The 24,723-nt window shown below is 43.6% G+C and overlaps 1 protein-coding gene across 4 annotated transcripts in view; it reads left to right on the plus strand.

The window, feature by feature from the left end:
* Positions 1 to 18,015, plus strand: part of SCAF11 (SR-related CTD associated factor 11) — a 46,568-nt gene extending 28,553 nt beyond the window's left edge. For 3 of the 4 annotated variants that reach the window (XM_065690120.1, XM_065690199.1, XM_065690283.1), the window contains exons 8-15: positions 1,741 to 1,847; positions 2,717 to 2,806; positions 5,003 to 5,109; positions 9,015 to 11,528; positions 13,321 to 13,670; positions 16,118 to 16,336; positions 16,775 to 16,894; positions 17,260 to 18,015. In XM_065690120.1, the coding sequence (XP_065546192.1) occupies positions 1,741 to 1,847; positions 2,717 to 2,806; positions 5,003 to 5,109; positions 9,015 to 11,528; positions 13,321 to 13,670; positions 16,118 to 16,336; positions 16,775 to 16,894; positions 17,260 to 17,388 (3,636 nt within the window). In that variant the 3' untranslated portion in view covers positions 17,389 to 18,015. The remainder of the gene's footprint in view (positions 1 to 1,740; positions 1,848 to 2,716; positions 2,807 to 5,002; positions 5,110 to 9,014; positions 11,529 to 13,320; positions 13,671 to 16,117; positions 16,337 to 16,774; positions 16,895 to 17,259) is intronic. The other variant, XM_065690352.1, reaches the window with a different exon arrangement.
* The last annotated feature ends 6,708 nt before the right edge of the window (positions 18,016 to 24,723 follow it).

The following is a 24,723-nucleotide window of genomic DNA, read 5'->3' on the forward strand; positions in this document are numbered from 1 at the left end:
TCTATTCATTAATTTTAGTATGATTGAAACTATGGGGGTTTTGTCTTGAAGGTGTTAATTAGAATATAATGCTAGGTGATATGAACTTCTCAGACTAAACAGCTTTGTGGTGGTAAGTACTTTCATTTGGATTAGGCTGTTACATTATAAAATACTGTAACTACCCTTTTTTTCACTTTCTTCACCAGAAGAAGATGGTGTCAGCTACAAGATGCTAACCAAGTACCATTATATGAAGGTTTTTATTATTCTTATGAAAATACATAGGTCTAATTGACCAAGTAATAGGCAGTGGATGTTTGCCATGGTCTTTTCGGTAGCTGGTGGCCTGAGTTGTCACTTTACTTGGTGCTTATACACCATAGTTCTCAGAGGTATCTTTAGCTCCAGCCTTCCCCTTCTAAATCAGGTATTTAGAAATTTTGATTCTTTTACCATTAAGGTACCTTCCATTTAATTGAAGAGGTTTCGAACTGGAAGGATAGGACTTAATGGTAGATCAGTGTCTAATTTGTCTCCAGGATTGGTGAATGCTTTCCTATCTGGCTTCACTGATTTATTGTGCACTGTTAAATAGCATTAATGTCTCAAATGGTACCTGTTGCAAAAAAGTGCATAAGCAAAAGCAGAACCATTAAAAACCTTCAGGAGGAGGTACAGGGCTAAATTGTCCAGTAAACTGACAATATTTAAAATAACAGAAAGCACTGATTTACAAAACTTCACCTCTTAAGGATATTTGTGTAACATCTGGATAGCTTTTTTAGATGGAGGGAGAAATGTTAATGTTCACAATGATAGTATTTTTAAAATGAAACTTAACAACAGCTTTATAGGAGAAACTTAGAATTTGCACACTGTTGAAACAGGGTGTGTTCCCATCAAAACCAGCTGTCTGTGCCAAAGTTTGATGGAGCATATGGGTAATGACTGCATACTTGGTACAAGTATTTATATGCAGGAATGTTTTAGTCAGATTCAAGGTGACATTAACCCTTTAGGTGAAAGGGTATAAATGGGTCAATGTAGGTAAGTGTGTCAGTCTGGTATCTAGAAACAGTGTCTAGAGGGTTGTTTGGGGTTTTTTTGGCCCTGCAGCCCGCCCAGTACACAGCAGCCAGAGTCTGCTGCACACAAGGCAAAAGGAGTTACGCTCACATTCAGTGGGTGGCTAGGTGTTGTTAACAATTGCAGTAGAGGGTGGTATTTGTACAAATGTGAAGTGGATTCTGAGTATTATGCCTTTGCATGAGGACCCAGTAAACAGACACTCCAGTCGATCTTCTCTTTGTAATCCTACCTGAAGGCAAAGGAGAATCCCAGCTACTTGCATTTAGGTTTTCTTGTTACTCTGAAACTAAACATTCAGTGAACTGCTGCGAAGGGCTCTGTCTGGAGGTACTAGTGCTGTAACTCCTCTGGTTCATTAGGTAGCAGAAGCGGAAATTATGAAATAGTAAGGATCAGGCTCATTTATTAATCATTTCTGTATGGAGCATTAAAGATTTTGCTTATCTAAAATACAAAGTTCACCTGCAAAGAACGGATGTTGAAAATTTGGAGACTGAATAGAGATTTGTTTGTGTAACTGCAGATCTCTGCATATAACTATGAAGCTACTATGTGCCTGCTTTTTGTGAGCTAGTTTTGCTCTCGTGGTGTAAATTCAGTGTGTCTTAATGTGTTATGTGTTAATTATTTTATTCTGGAAATCTTTAAATCATGATATTTCTTTTGTAGCCCAGAAGACAGACCTGCTGGAATGAGTGCTTCAGAACTAATTTCTTCAGCACACTTCCAGCTGGTGGTAGCAATGAAGAATCCTCTTTTAGCTGTAGAAATGACTGGTTAGTATATATTAGTGCTTAAGAGAAACTGGTAGATTACTGTATTGCAGGTGCTATAGTTCCTTCTGCTTCTGTCTGTATATACTAGCTTGAAATATTTTTAAGATTGTATTTATTAAAGGAGAAACACAAACTTGTTAAAATTAGTATTGTTACACGCACACCTCGATTTCTGTCTTGTGCTCAGCATTAAGATACATGAGCGTGCGTGCTTTTAATCTCACTGATTTAATACGAGTTAATAAGTTTTATTTTTAGCTCATATTTATTCTCTTTGCTGAATCGAAGCCTTGGGTAAGAAAGGGTTAGTCCATTTATTCCAGCAGCAGTTAGCAAAACACTTAACAGTAAATACCCTGGTTTGTATGAGAAAGAATCTGGTTTGTTGTTCCTTGATTCCAAGAGGAACACCTTAAACATAGATGAAGCAGTTCTGCTTAATGAGCCTAACACATAGGAACTGGTAAAAAATAATTTCTTGGTTGATAAGATGGAAGAACAGTCTGGAAGAACATTATTTGAATAATATGGCCTAATAAAAAAAAATATTATGTGTATGTTGTCAGCAGTCTGTAAAAGAAAAATTGCCATGCATGCAACAGTATTACTTTGTCAAGGATGCGAAGTTCTTCCCATCTTTCAACTCCCCGTAGGCATGTCTCCTGTTTTCTGTTCTGTCTGCCTCATTTATTTAGGGCTGTTACGTTTAGTGTGACCGCTCTAAACAATAACCATGCATAGTTTCATCATGACTTAAAGTTCTAATACAGTTAATTTTTTTCTAAAGGTCATTGATAGAAATAGTTACTGAAAATCATGGTGATACAGACTTGCCATTTGTAACTTTTTGCATGAAATTTGTATTTCAGTACAGAATTCACAGAAGTTGATGCAGCAATCAGACAGAAGAGACAAGCACTGGAGTTATCCTGTTCATCTGCCATCGCTAGAGTTGAAAGGTATGTGTTATGCATTCATAGTGCAAAGGCTCTTAATGTAAGACTTCAAGTTTGGAATTTGATGAATTTGGATTACTCTTTAGATAGAATATCATTTGATCATAAAACTAAATAGTGTTTGCATGTAATCTATTAAATTTTTGTGTATTTGTCACATGCTACTTTTGTGTCAGCAGATTATCTTCTGTATACCTTAATGCTTTTCTGATACTTATGACAAGCATAGTAACTCCAGTGACTTGTGCATCTTAATATGCACAAATGCGCTTTTAAATATGTTTTGTATTCGGAAGTTAGTGTTCCATGTGCTGTTTAAATTATTTCTGTCACTAGAAATCAGACTGTTTGCTTTAACATGAGTCAAATTCTGATTTTCCACCCACTTCCAATACTCCTTTCTCATACATTGGTTCTTACTTCTTTCTGTAACTGCTTATGAACAAATGCATTTAGAAGGAGATAGGAGAGGTTCTATCAGATGAAACATAGAACATAAAGTAATTTCTTTCATCAAAGAGCAGATGCATGTTAAAATACCCTAAGGGTGTTTTCATGAATATAAAGCAGAAGCATAAAATGCTGCTGATTTTAAAATAACATGGTAATAAATTGGTCTATGATCTCAGTTTCACTATGTATCTCTTTACTTTCTTTGGCATAAAACAAAGGCTAAAGACAGAAGAGCAAGTAAAGACATATTTGTTTATAAGTTGGAGGTAGGATTTAAACTAATTTTTTTCACACATACTTTTCCTTATGGAAAGTTTCATTCCAACTTGGTGATAACTGAAAAATTGTAGTATCATAGAATAGTTAGGGTTGGAAAGGACCTCAAGATCATCTAATTCCAACCCCCCTGCCCCGGGCAGGGCATCTCACACTAAACCGTCCCACACAAGGCTTCATCCAACCTGGCCTTGAACACTGCCAGGGATGGAGCGCTCACAACCTCCCTGGGCAACCCATTCCAGTGCCTCACCACCCTAACAGGGAAGAATTTCCTCCTTATATCCAATCTAAACTTCTCCTGTTTAAGTTTTAACCCATCACCCCTTGTCCTGTCACTACAGTCCCTAATGAAGAGTCCCTCCCCAGCATCCCTACAGGCCCCCTTCAGGTACTGGAAGGCTGCTGTGAGGTCTCCACGCAGCCTTCTCTTCTCCAGGCTGAACAGCCCCAACTTCCTCAGCCTGTCTTCATACGGGAGGTGCTCCAGTCCCCTGATCATCCTCGTGGCCTCCTCTGCACTTGTTCCAGCAGTTCCATGTCCTTTTTATGTTGAGGACACCAGAACTGCACACAATGCTCCAGATGAGGTCTCAGGAGAGCAGAGTAGAGGGGCAGGATCACCTCCTTCGACCTGCTGGTCACGCTCCTTTTGATGCAGCCCAGGATACGGTTGGCTTTCTGGGCTGCGAGCGCACACTGCAGCCAGCTCATGCTCATTTTCTCATCGACCAGCACCCCCAAGTCCTTCTCTGCAGGGCTGCTCTGAATCTCTTCTTTGTCCAGTCTGTAGCTGTGCCTGGGATTGCTCCGACCCAGGTGTAGGACCTTGCACTTGTCATGGTTGAACTTCATAAGGTTGGCATCAGCCCACCTCACAAGCGTGTCAAGGTCCCTCTGGATGGCATCCCTTCCCTCCAGCGTATCAGTCGGACCACACAGCTTGGTGTCATCGGCAAACTTGCTGAGGGCACACTCAATCTCACTGTCCATGATGGGTAACTAAACTCTGGGTTTGCACAAGGTTTGCTGAGGAAGTCTAAATAAATATATATTGGTTTGGTTTGGTTGGAAAAAAAAAAAGCCACCTTTACCAAATTGTCATGTTAGATTTTGATGCACAAAAAAAGGCTGTTCTTCTGCTAAAGTGCTACGTCAGTGTTCTATTTTCAGTAGTAGAGCCTACTAATTTGGAGGAGATGGTTCTATGTTTGGCTTTGAAGAAAGCCAAGTGCGTATTACTTTAACATAACATAACTTGTTCAAACTGTTTTACTAGGTTAGGCAATAACATAAACCTGAAATTAAATATGAGAAGGGAAGTTTTGTTTGCTGTCAGCTTTGCCTTTCTCTCCAGCTGTGGTGAGGTTGGAAGTGTCATAGTTGCTTAATGTTCTGGTTTTGTCCATTGTTTCCAAAACTTGCTACAAACAGTTAAAACAACTCATGCTAATGCTTTTACTTTTCCAGAATTCCTTTAATGTCTTACGGAGCTGAAGCTGAGACCTTTCTTCTCACTTCTACAACAGTGGCAGGGACAATTCTTCCAACGAATGTCAGGCCTTTGGAAAACTTTGGTAAACTTTTTTTTTGTAAGTTTTATTTATAGCTCATGTGGAATACTGTTAAATTAGATCCTTAGAAAGCAAAGTGGAATATATAGTTACAGTTAACAGGGGACAAAAAAATGGTTTGGTGCAGTTTGGTGCTATTTCAACATAATCTGATCTATTTCTGAAATTAGAATATAGAAGGTGAACCAGCCACCCTAAAACGTACGTAAGATCTTTCCTTTGAAGATGAAAATAAGTATTATATGTGACTTAATTCCATTTCTAAATTAAACACTTTCTTTATTGTTACAACTTCTTTTCTTACTGCTCAAGGATAAATCTCATTTTGATATATTATGAATGGCTTGATATATTTCAGCAGTATATTTTGCAGTGTGAAGACCAAATTTTTTCCTGACAGAGAAGAGTAGTGAGGAAACAGTGCAGTGTATGGATCTGTTTCAGTATGCCTACAAGCTCTACAGGGCAAAAGCTTGCAGAAGTGCTTCTGTTCCAGGATCTGGCAGGAATTTAGCAGAAGACCCTCTTCCAGTTACTTTAACAGCCTCTCTCTCCATAGTCAGCAAGAATGTAGTTTCTCTTCCAATAGGCTACACAAGTTCAAAGAAGAGAAAACAAAAGAATGCTGGGTTTTAAGGCCAGGGTTAACACCTTCTTTGAACTGGGAATTACACTATTTTCAGTTGACTAGCAGGCAAAGAGATAGGGGAGATCTGGGTCTCATGGCTTACAAAAATTGAGGAAGTGAATGTCTGGGAAGAGTTTAGTAGAAAGATTGTGGAAAAAGATGTTTTACTCAGTCATATTCTTCATTCTTTTTAAAGATACATATTTCACCTCCACATTGACCAGTGAAAAATATATAGGTTGCTCCTTAGAGACTCTGATGCTTGGCAATGCAATTTAACTATTTCAGCTTCTAGTAGTAATGAGAATATGTGCTAGCTCGTATCTCTTGACTTGTAATCACATTTCTACTTACACAGTCAGGCTTCTTTGTTAGTATGCACCAAAAGCATTTTAACAACAGCAAAACCAATCACCAACCCCAAAACCAGTTTCTTCTCTCATCAGGAAGATAAAGAACATTTAAATCAGCTACAGAATATTTTTCAACATTAGGCTGTTTAGAATATGTGAATAAATAGCCTAATGTTGTTTGTGCGCTCCCAGCCCAAAGACCAACCATATACTGGGCTGCTTCAAAAGAAGTGTGAACGTCAGGTTGAAGGAGGTGATCCTGTCCCTTCGCTCTCATGAGACCCCATTTGGAGTACTGTGTTTAGCTGTGGTTTCCCTCCAGAGGAAGGCCACGAGGATGATCAGGGGCTGGAGCACCTCCCGTATGAAGACAGGCTGAGAGAGTTGGGGCTGTTCAGCCTGGAGAAGAAAAAGCTGCATGGAAACCTAATAGCAGCCTTCCAGTACCTGAAGGGGGCCTACAAGATTGCCAGAGAGGGGCTCTTCATCAGGGACTGTAGTGGTAGGACAAGGGGTAATGGGTTTAAACTTAAGCAGTGGAGTTTTAGGTTGAATATAAGGAAGAAATTATTCTGAGGGTGGTGAGGCAGTGGAACAGGGTGCCTGAGGAAGTTGTGAATGCTCCATCCCTGGCAGTGTTCAAGGCCAAGTTGGACAGGGTCTTGGGCAACATGGTGTAGTGGGAGTCTCCCTGCCCCTGGCAGGGGCTTGAGACTAGGTGATCGTAAGGTGCTTTGCAAACCAAACCATTCTATGATTCTGTGAATTGTTGGTAATATCAGCAACTAATTTAAAATGCTCATAACATTGTCAACTCCTAAGGCAGAACATGGAACTAAATCCTTTATGCTGTTTTTTGGGAGAAGTGGCAGATTTTGAATTTGAGTCTTGATAAGGAAAGAAAAGGAAATTCTTTTTTCTTCCAGATATTTTTGTCTTACAACTCATAGTGTTGCCTCCAGAGTTGTGCTAAGGGTCATAGAAGTATCAGTGATGTATAACTACTGCCTGAATCTTCCCTGCAGCTGCTGCAGGTTTTTTTAGATTCTCTGACCACTAGTGTTTTTACTAATTTGACCTGAAAATGCATCAGTGAATCTACAAATACCATAATGGTTTAGGTTGGCATTAGGCAGTTCTTTTGCATGATTAAAATATTTGTAAATAAAGATTCCATGGGCTGAAATCCCTTGTATTTGGTCCAAGTCCAAACCTGGTGAAGCTTGTCAGTTAAAATTTACAAGTAGTAAGGAATGCTAGAAAGGGGGTGTGCTTCACAAGTAGACTTTGAAAGTGCCACAGAAATAACTTGTCTTTTGATTCTGTCAGGATTCCCACATTCCACCTGTATTCTGGTGGTGGCACTGGTGGTGGTTGTTATTACAGGGTGATTTCTTTCCCCGTGAAGAAAATAACCACCGATATTAAATATTTGCCATGACATGTAACGTCTGATGTGTTTTCCTGGCTATTGTAGTAGGTGTGAAGACATAGAGACAGGCCCATGTGATGGAGTAACTGCTGGTTAACCACTGTGAAGTCCTTTTCTAACAAAATTACTGAGCAGACTGTTACAGTAGGTACCTCAAATAGTGCGAGTCACCTAAAACTCCTTTGGAAGTTCTTTACAACGCACATTGTTAGGTTTTTAAGTACATGGTACCTTCTATACAGTGGATACTGTTGGGTTTCATTAACTGGAGTGGTAATTTGATCATTTTTGATCAGACATCCAAAACTATCTTTTCATGTTCAGGCAAATTACTGTGTTTACAAGGGAGGTCAGAGGAGGTGATTATAATCCTGTGCTCTGTTCTAGCCTTTTAAAGGCTAGCTAGGTGCTTGTGAAGTTAATTCTCTAAGGTTATCAGGTTACGTGTTTGGATTTAATTGGCAGTGATATATTTTTCATTCTGCTAACAAAGTAGTAAGGCAGTAGAAAGAGACGTTTGTGTTGTTACTTACTTGTCTTACTCCTATCTTGTTTTTCTATTATCTATTTAAGAATACATTAAAGAAGTGAATGTGAAACAGTAACATTATACAGAGAATTAGAATCAAGTGTTTTAGTGTGATGTGATAAATGTATTGCAAAAATCCATACCAGTTAACCTTAGGAAGTTTCCACTATTTGTGTGTGAAATTGAAGCTGTGAAAAGAATTATTTTAAACACCAAATTCCTGATGCTTTCTGAAATCTGCGTATAGTATGAAACAAATTAATGGACATATCAAGAAATTTGGTTCTGAAGTATTACACTCAAGTATATTTTCTTAATTATCATTAGTCTTTAATTCCTGAGCTGTCCCTTATTAACTTTCTTTCTTAGGTATCAAGGGTACAGTCTGTTCCCTCTGGAGTGAATATAACCCTTGGCTTCCCTACAGAGATTTTTATCCAATTGTGGGTAGTGTGAAATAAATTAATGCAGTATGAACAGAAGAACTCTTGTGCTGCTATATCTGACTTACAGTTATTCTTCTTAAAGCTTTAGTTTTGGGGTTAAACTCCTAGCCTACCCCAAGACTTGCACTCTTGATTCAGTTTGTTAGGTGCTGTAGGCGCCCTGGGTGCCTTGTTGGAAGTCTGAAGTCCAGTTTGCTGCGGAGTGTGCAAGGTCTGTCTTATAACTGGTGAAAGAGTTTGCATTGTCCAACATTTGATTCTGTAGAGAGATACGCTGTCATTGCTGTTTTCCACGTGGTCATCCACTGATGGCCATTTACCAGTGTCGCTGCCTGTAGTACTGAGGCTTCACTGCTAACAGATCTAGATTATAGAATGCCAGGAACTGCTATATGCTGTGGCAGCATTTCATACTGAATTCTAAATTGTATTAATTAAGGATATCTGTTGAACCAGTTACGTTTTTAACTGTTTGGATAAATGGTTATTACCAAACTTTAATGAATTCTGCTTTTATTAGAATCCTTAGGTAAAGGATATGCTGTTGCATGTACCCAAGAAGGAGAAGAGAAAAAGCAAGCTTCTGGTTCATCTGGTGCTAGAGGAACTAGAAGGAAATCGGTTACTACTACTCCTAGAAGAAGGTCTGCACGAAACAAAAATGAGACTCGGGGTCCATCTCGGAGCTCGCCTCGGTCAAGCAGTTCTGCATGCAGTGCCCCTGATGGCACCAGCCCATCTCTGAATAAATCTCCTTCAGAACCAGAGAAGGCTCCTCCAAAACGGAAGTCTAAACGAACAGTTAAACAACAAACACCAGTGGCTAAAAAGAAACTGAGAAGTTCTGCACGTTCTGAAAAGTCACCCAGTGATCCAGTGGAAGATGATGATGTTGCTGAGCCTGAAGCAGTTGTGACATTAGATAAAGGCCATCAGTCAGATAATGAAAGCGCAAGCCTTCCACAGAAGGATAACACAGAAGCAGAATCTGCTAATGGATTGGAAAGCTGTAGTGAGCATGCAGAAACTGAGGAAACTACAGGAGAATGTGACAAAGATGAGGATACTTCAGGCAGTGTGGATGCAAGTAGCTCTAATGTGCAAGAGCCTCCAGTGCTAACTTTTGGAGAAGAAAATCAGGAAATCAAAGTAGAAGATGTTACTGAAAAAAATGCGGATCCTCAGGATCAGGAGATTTGTGAAGATACTCTTAAACAAATGGAAACAGTAGCTAGTCCCAAAGATGAAGCGTGTGATCGTGCAGCTGTTGAAGAAGTAGATCAGACGCTGTCTACTCCTCAGAATGAATTAATGGAGAATATAGAAACCTTGGCAAAAGTAGATCAACCCATAGCTAGTCCAGAAAATGAATTGTTGGAATGTCCAGAACCTTTGGGGAAAGATCAGCCATTAGAGAGCCCCAGAAGCGAAATGCCTGAATGCCCAGAAGCCATAGAAATAGATGATTCCAAGGCTGAAGAAAAAACAGTAGTAGACTGTACAAGTACAGATACTGAAAACTTAGAAACTCTTCAAGATGAAGAACCAGATGCATTAACACACAGTGTTTCTTTGGACAGTACGTCGGAACAGTGCTTAAAAGAGAGCTCTGTGCCAGAAAGTGAAGAAGGTAGAACTTCAGATACACCCCAGGTAAATGTTGAACATAAACATTTTGGTGAAGATAACAATGAAATGATACCGATGGATTGTGATTCATTTTGCAGTGACCAGAATGAAGCTCAGGTTGAACAGATACCACCGGTTGAAAGTACAGAGCAAGACAAAGTAAACTCCTTACAGCGTGATGTGGAAAACTGCACGTCAGTTTCAGGACTTTCTGATGAAAAAGATGAAACTGTTCCTCAAGAGAGAGAGTGCCAGTCTGAACTCAAGAAAGATAAAAAGGCTCGAACTAGACGATCTAGGTTTCACTCTCCATCAACAACTTGGTCTCCTTCTGTGAGAGAGGGCAGGAAATCTCAGTCACCATCCCCTAAAAGGGAGATGAGCAGAGACAGGAGCTCACGATCACCCAAGAAGGAAGCTGGGAGGGAGGGAAGGAGATCCTTATCTCATTCTCCAAAGAGAGAGACACTCAAAGATGAGACAAAACCACCATCTCGATCCCCCAAAAGGGAAACTATCAGGGAAAGCAGGAGGTCATCTTCTCGGTCAAGAGCTAAGGATTTGTCTCCGAGGCAAAAGTCTAGATCTCGAAGCAGTGATAGAGACAGTCAGAGAAGAGATCGTGACAGAGAAAGAAGAAATAGGAGGTGGTCTAGGTCACGGTCACGATCTCGGTCGAGGTCCAGATCTAGGACAAGAAATAAAGGCTCTTCATTCTCTAGAAATGAGAGGGACAGTCATTCACCTCGATGGAAGGACAGATGGACAAATGACAGCTGGAGGAGTCACAGAGGAAATGATCGATACAGAAGAAGTGATCAAGAGAAACAGAATGAAAGTCTTAAAAAAGAGAAGGACAATACAGAAAAAACCAATGATGATCAGTGTTCTTCAGACAATAGGAGGAATGATTGTCCAGACTGGGTAATGGAAAGGATAAACTCGGTTCCTGAAGTCAGGAACAGAGAGAGAGAGAAACCACATTGGGAAGATAGCAGGCATGACAATTCAGGACACTCTTGGAATAAAAACTATGGTTCAGGTTGGATTGGAAATCGAGGGAGGGGTCATCGTGGCCGCGGTGGGCGTGGAAGAGGTGGTTTCATGTATGGAGACCAGAGTGAAAATCACTGGCAAAATAGAAAACCTGTCTCAGGGAACTCAAATGGTTCTGGGAATGAAACCTCAAGGTTCTCAGAACATCAGCCCTACAAGCGTAAGAATGAACAAGATTACTCTTTCGATACACCTGCTGACAGATCTGGGTGGACATCTGCATCCAGCTGGGCTGTAAGAAAGACTTTACCTGCTGATGTGCAGAATTACTATTCAAGAAGGGGACGCAACTCATCAAGCCCACAGTCTGGATGGGGCATGAGACAAGAAGAGGAGGTGTCTGAACAAGGTATTCATAGTTTTGAAACGTAAGAGCTTAGTCACAGCTTTAGTAGCTGAGTAAAATCCAGGCCATGCTCTATCCCAAGCTAATTGGTTTGTAAAAATAATTTGGGGTGAATCCATAGTGTTTTTGCAATATGGAGGGGTTTAGGGTATGGGCTTTGGGGATTTCTGGCGTTCTGATGGCTTTTTTGGTTTCACTTAAAATTTGGGGTTTAAAGATTACGCATCTGAAGATGGAGCTGCTCAAGTAAACCGATTTGGCTGAAGAGAAATCATATTCTCTTCAAAGTTACTTTTAGCATCTGCATGCCTTTTAAAAAGGGTGATATTTTTTTTTTGTCAAGGAGACTTGCATTTGCCTTCACAGACCCACATGGGTAACATTCTAGCGATGGCAAATCACTATGTTGGTATTCATCTTGCTTCAGTGTAAGCATTTCTTCTTTAAATGCTTTAAAAAATAACGTAAGGAGATTTATAAATGCAAACCCAGTACTTCTCCTGTGCTTCAGCGTTACAATTCCTCTAAAGCTTCAATAGAAGTCTCATATTTTGGAGTATATCTGAAAGTGACTGCCCTGGCGGAAATAAACTTTCTTGTAGTGAGTTCACGGTGGATGGGATTAATTCTGAATAGCGAAGAATTCATCTACAGAGTATGAATGCCCTGAAGTATTAAAAGTATTTTAAAACATGTGAATTGTATTTAAAAATGATAAAATCCAGTTCAGAAGGCAACCACGCTTGCACTTTCCCATTGTCTCCTTGGTTTGTCTTTCATTTTTATCCATTTTCATCCTATATGCCAGCAGCTTTCTTCCTCTTTCAAAGACAACTGCATCGGCAGCTTCTTAGTTTTGGGGCAACTTTGTCAACCTTCAGCCTGCTGCAGGCAAAATTTATTCAACCTTTAATTGAAAGCATGGTGCAATTTACAGCCTTTCGATCACGTAGCTCAGGAACAATCACACTGTTAGGTTCACTTCCAACCTCAGTGATTCAGTTAGCCCGTGATCTTTAAAAAAGGTGATTTAGGGTGAAGCAGAAGGGTTTAAATCCCATTCCCTGTGAATTAGGTGGCAGTGGGTTTCTCAAGGAAGAGATTCTAAGGGAAGAACATGTGAATTATAATCCATCAACTGTTTCTTAGAGCTAATTTCTTGCTGCTACATGTTAACTTTCTGGCTCCTGTCGAAGATAGAATGAGCTACTAAAGCAGTCTTTTAAAGAAGTGGCACCCCAAGAGGTTATATTTTTACCCCTGTCCTTTCCCTGTTGTACCGTTACAGGGCTTTTGAACAACTCTTTCTGAATATGAGCATCTTTGAAATTGGTTGAGAACTTTTGATGATTCAGTGGAAGAAAACCCAGCAGAGAATTTCTGTAGTTAACAGGAATGCACAGAGAATGTGTGTGAATCAGGCGAAGGGGAGCAGAGAATTGCAGCATACAACTAACCTTCGAAGTTGTGTTGTCATTCTGCTCTTTGCTGGTGAATTACTGTTTCAGTGTGATATAATTTATTAGCTGTGCTATGGGAGCAGGTAGAGAAAATAGAAATTCAAAATGCAGGCTTCCATAGGAACCTGAACTTCTTTTTAACTCCAAAACTAGCATTTGGCTCACTGACATGTCTGATGATGAATGCTGTGCAGTAATGTAGTGCAGTATCTTTAAAATACTCATACGATAGACAGCTTTTTGATATTCCATACCTCGTGAAGAGTTGGCTTCACTTTTGCTTTACGAAATGCAGATTTTCTACTTCATATACTACCTGGTTTTTCTTTTGATAGATCCAAACCTCAAAGACCAAGGCAACCAGCAGAGTGATGGTTCTCAGTTACCAATGAATATGATGCAGCAGCAAATGAATGTAATGCCACAAGTGAATGCACAGCACCAGCCTATGAATATCTTCCCGTATCCAGTGGGTGTCCATCCTCCTCCCATGATGAATATGCAAGGAAACCCTTTCAGCATCCCCCCTCCAATGCCCATGCATCATCTCCCTACCGGAGTGCCTCTCATACAGGTAGCTGCTCCCACAAATTTGTCTCAGGGATTACCTCCGCCTCCACCTCCACCCCCACCATCTCAACAAGTCAACTACATTGCTTCACAGCAAGATGGAAAACAATTGCAGGTATGCTTTATCAGAAGCCATGGCAAGAGCAGTATCAAAGTAATACCAGTTTAAGGGTTTCTTATATTGAATACCACAGTCTTGATAAATTTATACTTGCAGTTTCTTTCTCTCTTGCCTGTCTTCTTTTGCCCCACACTAAAGTTAAAGTGAAGGTATCCATGAGGATCTGAGTTGGTTTGGGGCTATAGCTTTTAAATAATAATACACAACACCATAACTGGGTTTTGTGGTAACAAGGCATTCCAGCTGGTAATGGGAACACTGAAAAATTTCATCAGTGTTGTCAATTACCTTTTTCTTCTTACAAGTGCCCCATTTCCAAAACTAAAGTGTTCTCTTTCAAAACCCGATTCTTAAGCTTTAGGAAATGTTCGAGTCCCTTTTTATCAGTGTGTAGGAAGTGACCTAAACGTTGTTGCAGTTCTCATCCCATGGGGTTTACCAGCAGAGGAAAAATTACCAAGTACTGCGTGGCACCCTGTTGTTCCACACTTCCATTTTCCAGCTGTCATTGTCTCAGCAGCTTCCTCACACATACGCATTTTCTGTTCTGTTCAGTCTTTTGAGCCTTTTTGTTAGTAATTTCCAAGCTTTCTTTGGTATGTTCTGCATCCCCCTTCTTGCCTGAACCTCCAGGGTTTTGCATGCCCAGTTTGAGACCTAACTCCCACTTCATTTCTCCAGTTTCAAAAAGATTGCTGTGCTTGGGGCAGGTCAGACCATCTTTTTGTGCCTTTCAAGACATCTTGAAACAACCTTCGTGTATGTGAGCTCTTCTTGTAGCCAGCTGTTTATATTAAGAGCTTTTATATCAGGGAAAGGAATATGAACCACTTCTAGTAGAATGCATGGCCCAGCAAGGAGACATAACGCTGCATCTTTGATGTGTAAAGTGCTCTTCAGGGGTTGACCGAGGTTTGTGTTTTTCTTCTGTTGCAGGCTGCTTGCTCTAACCTAAAATGCTTTCCACTGCATTCCAGGTTAAAAAGCGATGTTGTACAACAATGATTTCTGACCCTCTGTTTTCATCCGTTGTCTCTAAAGATTGGAAGTGAACTGATAAATTGCCTATATTCTTTTCACTTTCAGCTGCTGTTACCATTCCTGTTCATTAACTTAGAACAAAAGGAGCTTAAGTACTGTGGGAAATACGGAGGGGGGTTATAGGCCATTTGAAATCAAGTATACTCTGCAAGGTACCATTGGAACAAAAATGCTGGTAGACTGCTTGTTGATTTGATTAATGCCTGCTGTCTGTAATTAAAATATTTTCACAACTGGAAATCCAGTAGGTTTAACCTCTAAAATTGTGAGAAGTCAGAAGTTAGGCTGCAGACCTCTGTGAAACAGTATCTAGTGCAGCAACCAGTATGTTTCTCTATGTGTGTATTGCTCAAAAATGCAGCTATTTGTTAGCAAAGCCCGTTACATTTGTTGCTCTCACCTGCTTTTGTGGAATGGTGTCCATGAACCTGAACTCTTGGGAGCTGCTGCTGCTTTGTCTTTGAGCTTTCACTGAACAAGCCCTAGGTGGTAGCACAATAGGGATTACTGAATGCTGCGGGACTCCACCTGCCCTTCCTGTTGAAAGGAAGATAAAGAGAGCGCAGTGGCGAGCATCAGTGTGCTGATTGAGACAGCTCAATATCTGTGTCCTTTCCAAGGAGCTCAAGTTCCTGTTTCATTATTTTTTCACCTGGATAAATGGAGATGTAAAGGGAGCAATGGTGATCACCCACAGGAAAAAAGCAGCAGTTAGGTTAGCCTGCTAGAGACAGGTTGGGAGTGTAGGTTCTTGGCTTTTGCTACAAGTGAGCTGTCTGAGGTCTGAGAGCTACTTAATTTTTCAGTTCCAAAGTATCAGCAGTGCCTGGGTCTACCGGTGGTGTTTGGAAATGTACGGAAAATGGCTTTTCCTGAGGAACAGATCCTGGTGCTTCAGCCAGCATTTCACCTCTAGGCTCGAGTAGGCTTGGAGGTGATTTGAAATTCGTTGGAAGTTCAAGCTGACAACAAGCATGGAAGTAAATGTTTCCTCAGAGCAGCATCCTTGCAATGCAGGAATGCAGGTTACTTGAATGTGTGTTTAACAAATGTTACTCTGTGACAAGTAGAGAGGTTCTGCAGCCATGAGGTTCCTGCCCCTTGTGCTACCTAACATCTTCCATGCCTGTTTGCAGGGTGCTTTGGTTGTTTTATCCTTGGGATCAGAGCAAGAATCTTCACCGCCTCCGTGGTGCATGGAGGAGGCTTTACTCTTCAAGCTTTATCTTTTTTTCCTCTGAGTAGATTTGATACAATGTGTGTACCCCCTAATAATGAACAGTGTGGAAATTAGCTGATGAACCCAAGCATGCCTTTTCTATAGCTGCTGAGACTTCTAGAAAGGCATATTGCCATACTGAAGGATAACTGTATTAACTGCTGATAACTTTTTGAAACAGGGTATTCCAAATGCTGCTCATGTAAGTAATAACATGAGTGCTCCAGCCTTGCCTGCTCCAGCAGCAGTCCTGGGAAACACGGGAACAGTTCAGGGACCAAGCTCGGGTAATGCCACATCGTCAAGTCACATCAAGAGCGTTAATGCAGCCGTAAAAGTGGGAGAGAACAAAGCAAGTGTGACAGTGGAAGCCAGTGCAGATAGCTCGAAGAAGGACCAGGCAAGTTCAGAGTATACTTATATAGACACCATTTTTTGTATTTATCTATAAAAAATACATATAAATATTTTATATATCATATATATAATTTTTTTACACTAAAAAATAGCAAACCATGACAAGTATCCTTCTGTGTAGTATGCTCGATATCATCACGTATGTGATACTTTTGTGGCAGCTGTAGCACGTAAACTAGCAAGCCTTTTTTATGTAGTCTCCATTAAAGCATCACTGTTCTGAATATTACTTTAATTGCTGCGGGACAGCATTCTGGTCTGAGTAAAACATGGGCAGCTTCATGAGAGTTGAAATGTGAGTGAGGGGAGTGTGGTTCTTCCAGTCTTTGTAATACCTTGTACTCTGTAAAGTTTCAATGTGTGATAAAATGCTGCATCTGCAGGCAGTGGAAAATAACACTCCAGTTTGTTTCTTGATCAGAAACTGTTAATTCAAGAAAAAGCGGCACAAGAGGTCAAACTGGCTATTAAACCCTTCTACCAAAATAAAGACATCACTAAGGAGGAATATAAAGAAATAGTGCGAAAAGCTGTAGATAAAGTAAGTTGACCGAGTAATCTGAAATGCGTGCGTTTCAATTCAAGTGGTGTTCGGGGTAATTTCTCAGTCTTGTGGGCACAACTGGTAGTTGCTGGGAAAGGGGAACGGGAAAAGCACAAATACTTCCATCTTTCTCCATCCACGAGAGCTCTCTTGGCTCCTGGCAACATAACACATTCACTGTGAGAAGCAGTTGGATGGGAATTCAGAAGTATTTAGGAAGCATTTGGGAAGTACTGGGAGTTTCCAGAGTTCTGCCTGAGGTGGGGAAACGTGGGGTGTTGGGAAAATCAAGAAATGATGTGGAACAGTGGCAAATGACCAGCAATGTTTCAAACAGGTTCTTTTCTTTAAAACCGTTTCAGGTTTGCCATAGCAAGAGCGGAGAAGTTAATTCTGCCAAAGTGGCGAATCTGGTGAAAGCCTATGTAGACAAATACAAACATTCACGGAAGAAGAACCCCGAAGAGGCCGTCTCCTGTGAGAGGAAATAGAATGTGCTTTCAGTTGTTAATTTTCTTCCATATGCAAAGTGCAATTGCGACGTGAACCGTTAACTGAAACTTGTACATGACACTGATTCGAACCTGGGTTTGATAAAGTTATTTTTCAATGTAGTATATAATGTTTTGTTCTAAAGAACTAGAGACCTGCAGGGCAACTTCTTTATTCCTTTTTAAAAGCAGATGTCTTAAAGAGAAATGAAATGTGTAAAGAAGAATCATTAGGGATGTACGATTGTGTGGATACTTAGATGTACAGCATTTTGACTTGAATAACAGAGTGCATTAAACTAGATACTTCTGAGTACGTTGCTTTTGGAACAGGTATGTACAGTCCATGGAATGGGTCAGATTTAAAATGAATTTTTTTCTTTTTGATTTCTCCCTAATTATAGCAAATTATAAAGTAATGTATTGCCTTGACAGAGATTTCTAGCGTTAACTGGACAGGCTGAATGCAGGGGTCACAATGTGTATATAAAAAAGCACATGGAATTGTCTGAGCAGAAGAACTGTTTAGATTTTAAAGAGAAAAGTCATGAACAGTGAAGGGCAGTGCCCAGAGCCGTGGGCGCTGCACATCTGTTGTAACACCAAATAAAAATGATGCTGCTTGGTTTTGTTTGTATGGGTTTCGCTTTGTTTCAAGATAGTGCGATGAACTTGACTGACTTTAATGTGCTGACATACACACACACACACTGACAGCCTCCGATCATGTCTAACCCTGCCCTTAGCTAGTGGGGAATTAGAATGCTAGAGCTGGATGTTCAGAAACATAAACCAGTTTCTTCTTCAAGTCAAGTGGAGGAGTTGGCATTTGTTACTGGGCTCCCAGCTGATCTGAGAGGGCCAGTGGTGCACATCTTAGCTGCATTGTGTTTTCTCTTCATTAACTAGGGCCTGTAGCATGGAGCTCCAGACTGGTATCAGTGAACGGGTGCAGTCTGAAGTCACATGCAACAACTCTTCTACTTCCCCTGAGCACTTTTGTGTAGGGAGGTCAGTAGAGGTACCACAAGCATTTTAATAGCAGATGTGGAGGTCACCAAATGATGCCTACACCTAAGGTAAAACCGGTTTTACTGACATAGGAGCAAGGAGGGTTGCAGAAACACTGAGATCATTACATGTTCCTTATGGAAGGAGCAGCTTGGGCTCCATCCAGATTTGAGTGGAGAAGTATCCTTACTCTGAGACAGGAATATTTGTTCCCTTACTCTCAGGCATGACCATTTCAGCACTCCCCCTCCAGTCCTGCTATGCAGTAACAGCCTTTGGTGTTGGCTCAGCCTGGATTCTGCCCCAGCCCCAGCTCTCCTGGCCCCAAAACCTGCATAAACTGGACAGAAAGGATCAGTCAGGTTTTCTGAGAAGTTACCTCCTTGTAGCCAACAGTTCCCCATGGGACTGTTCTGGGCAGAAAACCCAGCCTTGCCCTGTCAGTAATTCCTGCAGAGGCCTGAGGATGAAATAAGGGACACGCACCCCCTTACACACACGTGGTTCGAGAGCGATGCGTGTATGTGTGAAGTGGGTGATGTTTGTCACAACGGTTGGTCGCTTGGTTTTAACCATGACTTTCTGCAGGCTTAATGAAGCATTTGACTGTCTGTATTTATTTGTGAGTGCCTCGATAAAAATGCTGTGTGAATTAGACACAGAGAGAATACATTTTCTGCAGTCAAAGCAGGGTTTAGCTTTCTCAGAGTACTCAGTTTTACACTGTGGTAGCAATTTGTATGATCTCTTGAACTATTTTAAGCTAAAAGGGGTTAGCTCTTTCTGAAAGATGTTGTAGCAAATTGCTATGTCTCTCCTGGTTTATCACGCCGTGCGTACTAAATTTCTATTCCCTTTTCCTTCTCTGGACTTCTAGATTTTAATGCCTTTTTATATCTTTATACAGTCGAGCCTTGCTATAAAGCTCCTTTCAGGAGCAGGAGAAGTGTTCTGTGGGTTGTTTTCCCCTTCTAGAGGAGAAGTGGGAGTGGGTGGAGGATTCCAACTGGGACATGGGGTCACTGATTCCTTGTGCTGCAGCTCCTGGCTGGGAGATAAGCCGTCACTTGCTGCCACGTTGCTGGGGCAGTGACTATAGTGATGCTCCACTGTATTTCAAAGCATAATGAAGAAGATGGATAGAATAGCACATGATCAGTAACTTTATCTTTTACAATGAAATGCTTCAGAACTTAGCAGAAAATACGCGGTTCGATAAAATGTCGGTGTTGAATTAAAGAAATGCATTGCCTTAATCCATAGCCTCTCTTATTCTTTTCCTGAAGAGCAGTAAGGAAGGCACGTACCTCAACCTCATTGTTAAATAGCTTGGAAGCTGGATTTCTATTTATTGGAACTCCTCGTGCTGCAGGTCCCAACGTGCACTGGAGGCAGGGGATGGGGACGCTGAGCCCCCCGGGTGGTGGTGACTCCATCGGTACAAATTGCCTTGAGGAAGTCCATTGCTGTGTACCCTGTGTGAACTGATGCAGAGCAAAAGGGTTTTCTCTGCGCTCCTTGCGCTCACTGTGCGTGACGCTTGAATGCCTCATCCCAAAGATGGATCGTGTGAGCGCAGCGGCTGGCCAAAGCCCATCGTACGGTGTCTGCAGCATAAGGCTGGAGTGCTGTCTACTGAAAAAATACTCTAAAACTCAGTTTGTGTGGTGCTTAACACTTTCTAATAAATCCTTTTCACTAAGCTGGCAGTCGTCCATGTCTGGTCTTAAACGGGTCTGTCTCAAGTGGTTTAATTCCAGGTGAATGGCTTGAGGGAACTGGGGTGGTTTAATCTGGAGAAGGGAAAAACTGGGGGAGACAACACCGTGTCACTCCCTACAGCAGACTGAAAGGAGGATGGAGGCAGGAGGGGGGTGGTCTCTTCTTCCCAAGTAACAAACGATAGGACAAGAGGTAACAGCCTCAGGCTGCGCCAGGGGAGGTTTAGATTGGGTATTAACAAAAGCTTCACCGAGAGGGTGCTCAGGCGTTGGAGCAGGCTGCCCAGGGCAGTGGTGGAACCACCATCCCTGCTGTTCAAACACCGTGTAGATGAGGCCTTCAGTGGCACGGGTTAGTGGTGGACTCGATGTAGTGTGTCTTTTCCGACTAAGCTGATTCTGTGATTCAGAAGGCGATGTGTAATTACTGTTGCTTCTGTCCACACTCCTGTTTAATCTTACCCCATGTTGTCTGGGCTCTCCCCTCCTTCTGGTTGGTTTTCAGTCAGCCCGTCCTCCCCCTGCCTTGCCCGCCATGCTCCAAGCTGAAATGAACTAAATACACGTGGCAACACATCCACGAACTGCGCGTGCCGCAGTGCCAACTCCAGGTACTGGGTTTGCAAAACACGGCGGGGTTTGGCCTATGATCTGATCTGCATGGACCACACAGGGGCAGGACCCAGCTCAACCCGGCCCCATCCTGCACACCGTGTGCCCATCCGAGCTGCGCGGTTCGCTGAAAGAGCCCATGGGGATTCAGCACGTGGGAGCCCCCCTTCCTGGGGAGCTGTGTCCAGGCATCCCTTTGCTTCCTAGGATTAACCCCAGCGCGCTTCCCTACAGTACCGCCACGGATCACGCAGACACAAGCTGTGCGAGTCTCTTGCTCTCGAAGGCTGGCGGCTCCATGACATCCCAACTGGATTTGTTGGATTCGGGATGGTTTGGCTGGGCGGTAACATCCAGGGTGGGAAAGGATCCTCTTAGCTGGCACTGCTCTGAGGCTGTCTTGGTTCTGTCGCTGCGCTTACTCGTGGATGTTCTTAGGGAAGAGCACAACCACTTTGAGGACGCGGAGGTCGAGACTCAGGGGCTTGGTGAGGAGGGAGGCCCAGAGGTGGCAGCGCCTGGAGGCCAAGTCCAAGAAAGGAAGAAGAGCACTCGGGGGCCTGTGCAGCTGTAACCAGCTCCGGGAGCGGCAGTTACAACATCCACATCAACCAGTGCGTCGTAAAAAACAGAGGCAAGAATAAGGACAATAAAGGAGAAGTGCTCAAGGCCAGGCTGGACGGGGCGTTGAGCAACCAGGTCCAGTGGAAGGTGCCCCTGCCCACGGCAGGGGGTTGGAACTGGGTGAGCTTTAAGGTCCTTTCCCACCCAAACCATTCTGTGATAACCAGTTTCATTCATCACAGAGTATTTATCAATCAGATGCAGCAGCTTTCGAAGTAATGGGGCGTTGATGGAGATGCACTGGCCTAGAGGGGAAGAAAACCAAGCCCCAGCACTAAAAGCAGAGGTAACCGCACAAAACCACCTGAGGCTGGGGGAGGCACAGGCCGGGATATGGGACTCGACTCTTACTTTTCCAGTGTTACTCACTCACCGCTCCCGTGGATTCGCGGGCCAGCAGCGCGCTTCCGAGCCATCTTCGCTTCCACAGACTGCAGCACATAGAGGGGCTTACAGCAATGCAGTAGATGCTCGTTACACACCGTAAGCAATCAAACCAGGGTGGAATCCAGCACGGAGAGAGCTGACTGCAGGAGCCAAGCCCGAGGAATTTTGGCAGCAGGATGTCGTGTAATTACGTTCGAGAAATGACACCTGAAACCGCTGGATTTTGTATGAGGAGCATCAAGCAAAACGCCAGTGATTCCTCAGGGCTCCGGCGCAGCCGCAGCGGGGACGGAAGACAGGAATAACCCCTGGCAGTCGGGGTTCACCCAGAAATTCCCGATCCTCTTACAAAAGCTTGGGGCTCTCGGGGACCAGGTGGGGAGGGGGCACCCCCGTCAGCAGGCAGGAGCATCGCTGCTGCCTTTCCTCTCCGGGAGTCAGAGGGACCCCTGACGTGCGGGTATTTGATCCGGCGCGCCGATGACCGAAGCACAGCCACCGACGAGAGGAGAGCGGGGCTTCTCCTTGCTGCTGGCAGCACCAGGAGGACCGCGATCCCCTGGAGCACCCAAAAGGGAACCTTTCTGTTGGGAGCATCCAGGAGGAAAGGCTGACACACGCTCAGCTTGCTCAGGGGCATCATTTACCACTGCGGCACCTGGCAGTTAAACGGCCATCTCAGGCTCATGAACTAAGATATTCCCCCTGCAAATACAATGACAAAGCTTGGAGGCACAAGACCTGCCTCTGGTTTGAGTGTCTTTAATGCCAACACACTACAGGGCTGCTGCCGCTGCTGCACGTGGCTTTGCTCCATAAGCTCGGCTTCCCTGAAACACGAGGGATTCAGTGGCCAGCATCGGGGGGGGGGAGACCCTCCCGCCAGGGGGTTCAACCTCCACCTCGCTCCCTCTGATGCTGCAGCCACATCGAGCCGAAGAGGGCACAAGGACATGGACTCTGTGGCCTGTGCCAAGCCCTCAGTGCCAGCCCCGGATCCCCGGGCAGCTCCCAGAGGTTGCTCAGCCACTGTCCGAACTCGAGAGCCCTGAGGCCACAGCTGGTGCCGGCCAGCGCTCTCCTGCAGAGTCCCGGCCGCTCTTCCCTCTGCCCCACTGCTCCCTTCACCAGTGACCGGCCAAGCAGCTGAGCTCCGGCTCACCTTGCCAGCGGCCAGACCAGTGAGGAGCCCCCCCGGACCAGCAGCAGAGCTGGGATGAGGGCACATCCCTGTGTCCTGCAGGACACGTTTCATACTTGTTCCACCACATTACTCCATCCTAAACAAGACAAACCCAGAGAGCCCTGCCCAAGGACGAGGAACAAGCCAACATTCGGATAGAAGGGAGACCTGCTCTTCCTCAGGACAGCAAATACGTGTGGACACGCAGATTTAAAAGCCCAGAACAGCACCACCAGCACATCATCCCACAACACAGTGTGCAGCAAACCCACCTGCAAGGTATTCAAAGGCCACTTTAAAACAGCTCTTCAAAAGCCGCCTCTCGGAGTGGAGTGCAACCAGGACGAAAACACTGAAAGCAGGGTGTTGGCAGCAGTAATACAATTGCCTGGACGTGCTTTGCCCCACACTGCAGGCAGGAGCTAACCCCGACGGCTGCGCACCTCAGCCTGGCCTCACGCTGCAGGAGAAACAGCAGAACTGAACCACCGAGCAGAGTAAATGGATGGGGAGACGGGCTGATCTAAAGGTCAACAACTGCAGTGCTTTTTCTCCTCCCAGGCAAGGCCATTGCAACAGCTTTAGGTGGACGTCAGACCATGCGCCAACAAAGTGGGCTGGTACTGTGCTGACAGCTCAATAACCTCCAGAGAACTTGGACTGATGATAGAGGAATAACATTTACTTTGGCAAGAGGCCCTTTCAGTGTCCTTACTGTACTGAGAAATGCTTTAAGAGAAGAACTGAACTGTAAAAACAAGAGATTTCCTCATTTTAAACATACACCTAACCTGGAGCGAGTGTAACACAGTTTTGTTATCTCTTCCCGGAGAGATTTGTACTCTTCTTCAAGAAGACAGCGTGCGGCCAAAGCCAAAACAGGTTCTTCATGACCATGCTCCTGAGGTGGCGCTTACTGGAGACCACAGGTTGTTTTCCATCAGCTGGAATGAGCAGTGGTGTCAATAAAGTAACTTACGATGAGGAAATTACGTGGTAGAAACGATGCATTTACCTGCGCCAAACCCCTCTCTAATGGCAGCGTGCTGTGTACTGGGTGGAACACAAAGCGTGTGCTGCCGGTTGCTGTCCCCATCAGCGAGCTCTCAAGAACGGGATCTGTCACACACCACTTGGAGCGGTGAGGAGCTGGGTGACAAGAAGTCTGTATTGAGCTCCCACACACCACCATCACACTAACAAAACACAGACGAGGAGGAGCTGGCAGCCACAGCGCAGCACGCACGGTTATGCTGCCAAGGTACCTGTGTGCGTACTCCACATTCCTGCTTTTTGGCAGCTATCCTCTTGACATGGGACATTTGGCCAGGGAGTGTTTCGCAGTAGCACAGTGAATATGCACACACTTCAGCAGCGGTACACATCAGTGCTGCACAGCCAAGCCACGATGCCACACACCGATCCTTTGCCCTGCACTGGAAAATGAACGGCTAAAGGTGACTTTAGGGTTGCCCTGAAGCTGGGCCCGTCTGAAGCAGTCGGATGCTGTGGCTGCTGCTCTGCACACCGTAAAGGGCCTGGAATAGAAATCGTGTGAAAGTTCCCCCTTCTGAAAACCCTCACAACCCAGGACTGTCCCTGTGGGTAACTCTGCTTGTGAAGAGGGCGGCCCCCCGTAACGGGGTTCCTACAGCTGCTATCCCATTCTTTCCTTAGCTCCGTTATTCCAGGCTGTATTTCCTGTAACTCTCAGAATCAATTCCCTTCTGTATGTGTAGATTCACATTTTGTGAGCTAGTAAATGTTTCTTCCTCTCAACCACCATGCAAAACTACC

Source organism: Lathamus discolor, chromosome 1 (genome assembly GCF_037157495.1).
Source record: "Lathamus discolor isolate bLatDis1 chromosome 1, bLatDis1.hap1, whole genome shotgun sequence".
Lineage (NCBI taxonomy): Eukaryota > Metazoa > Chordata > Aves > Psittaciformes > Psittacidae > Lathamus > Lathamus discolor.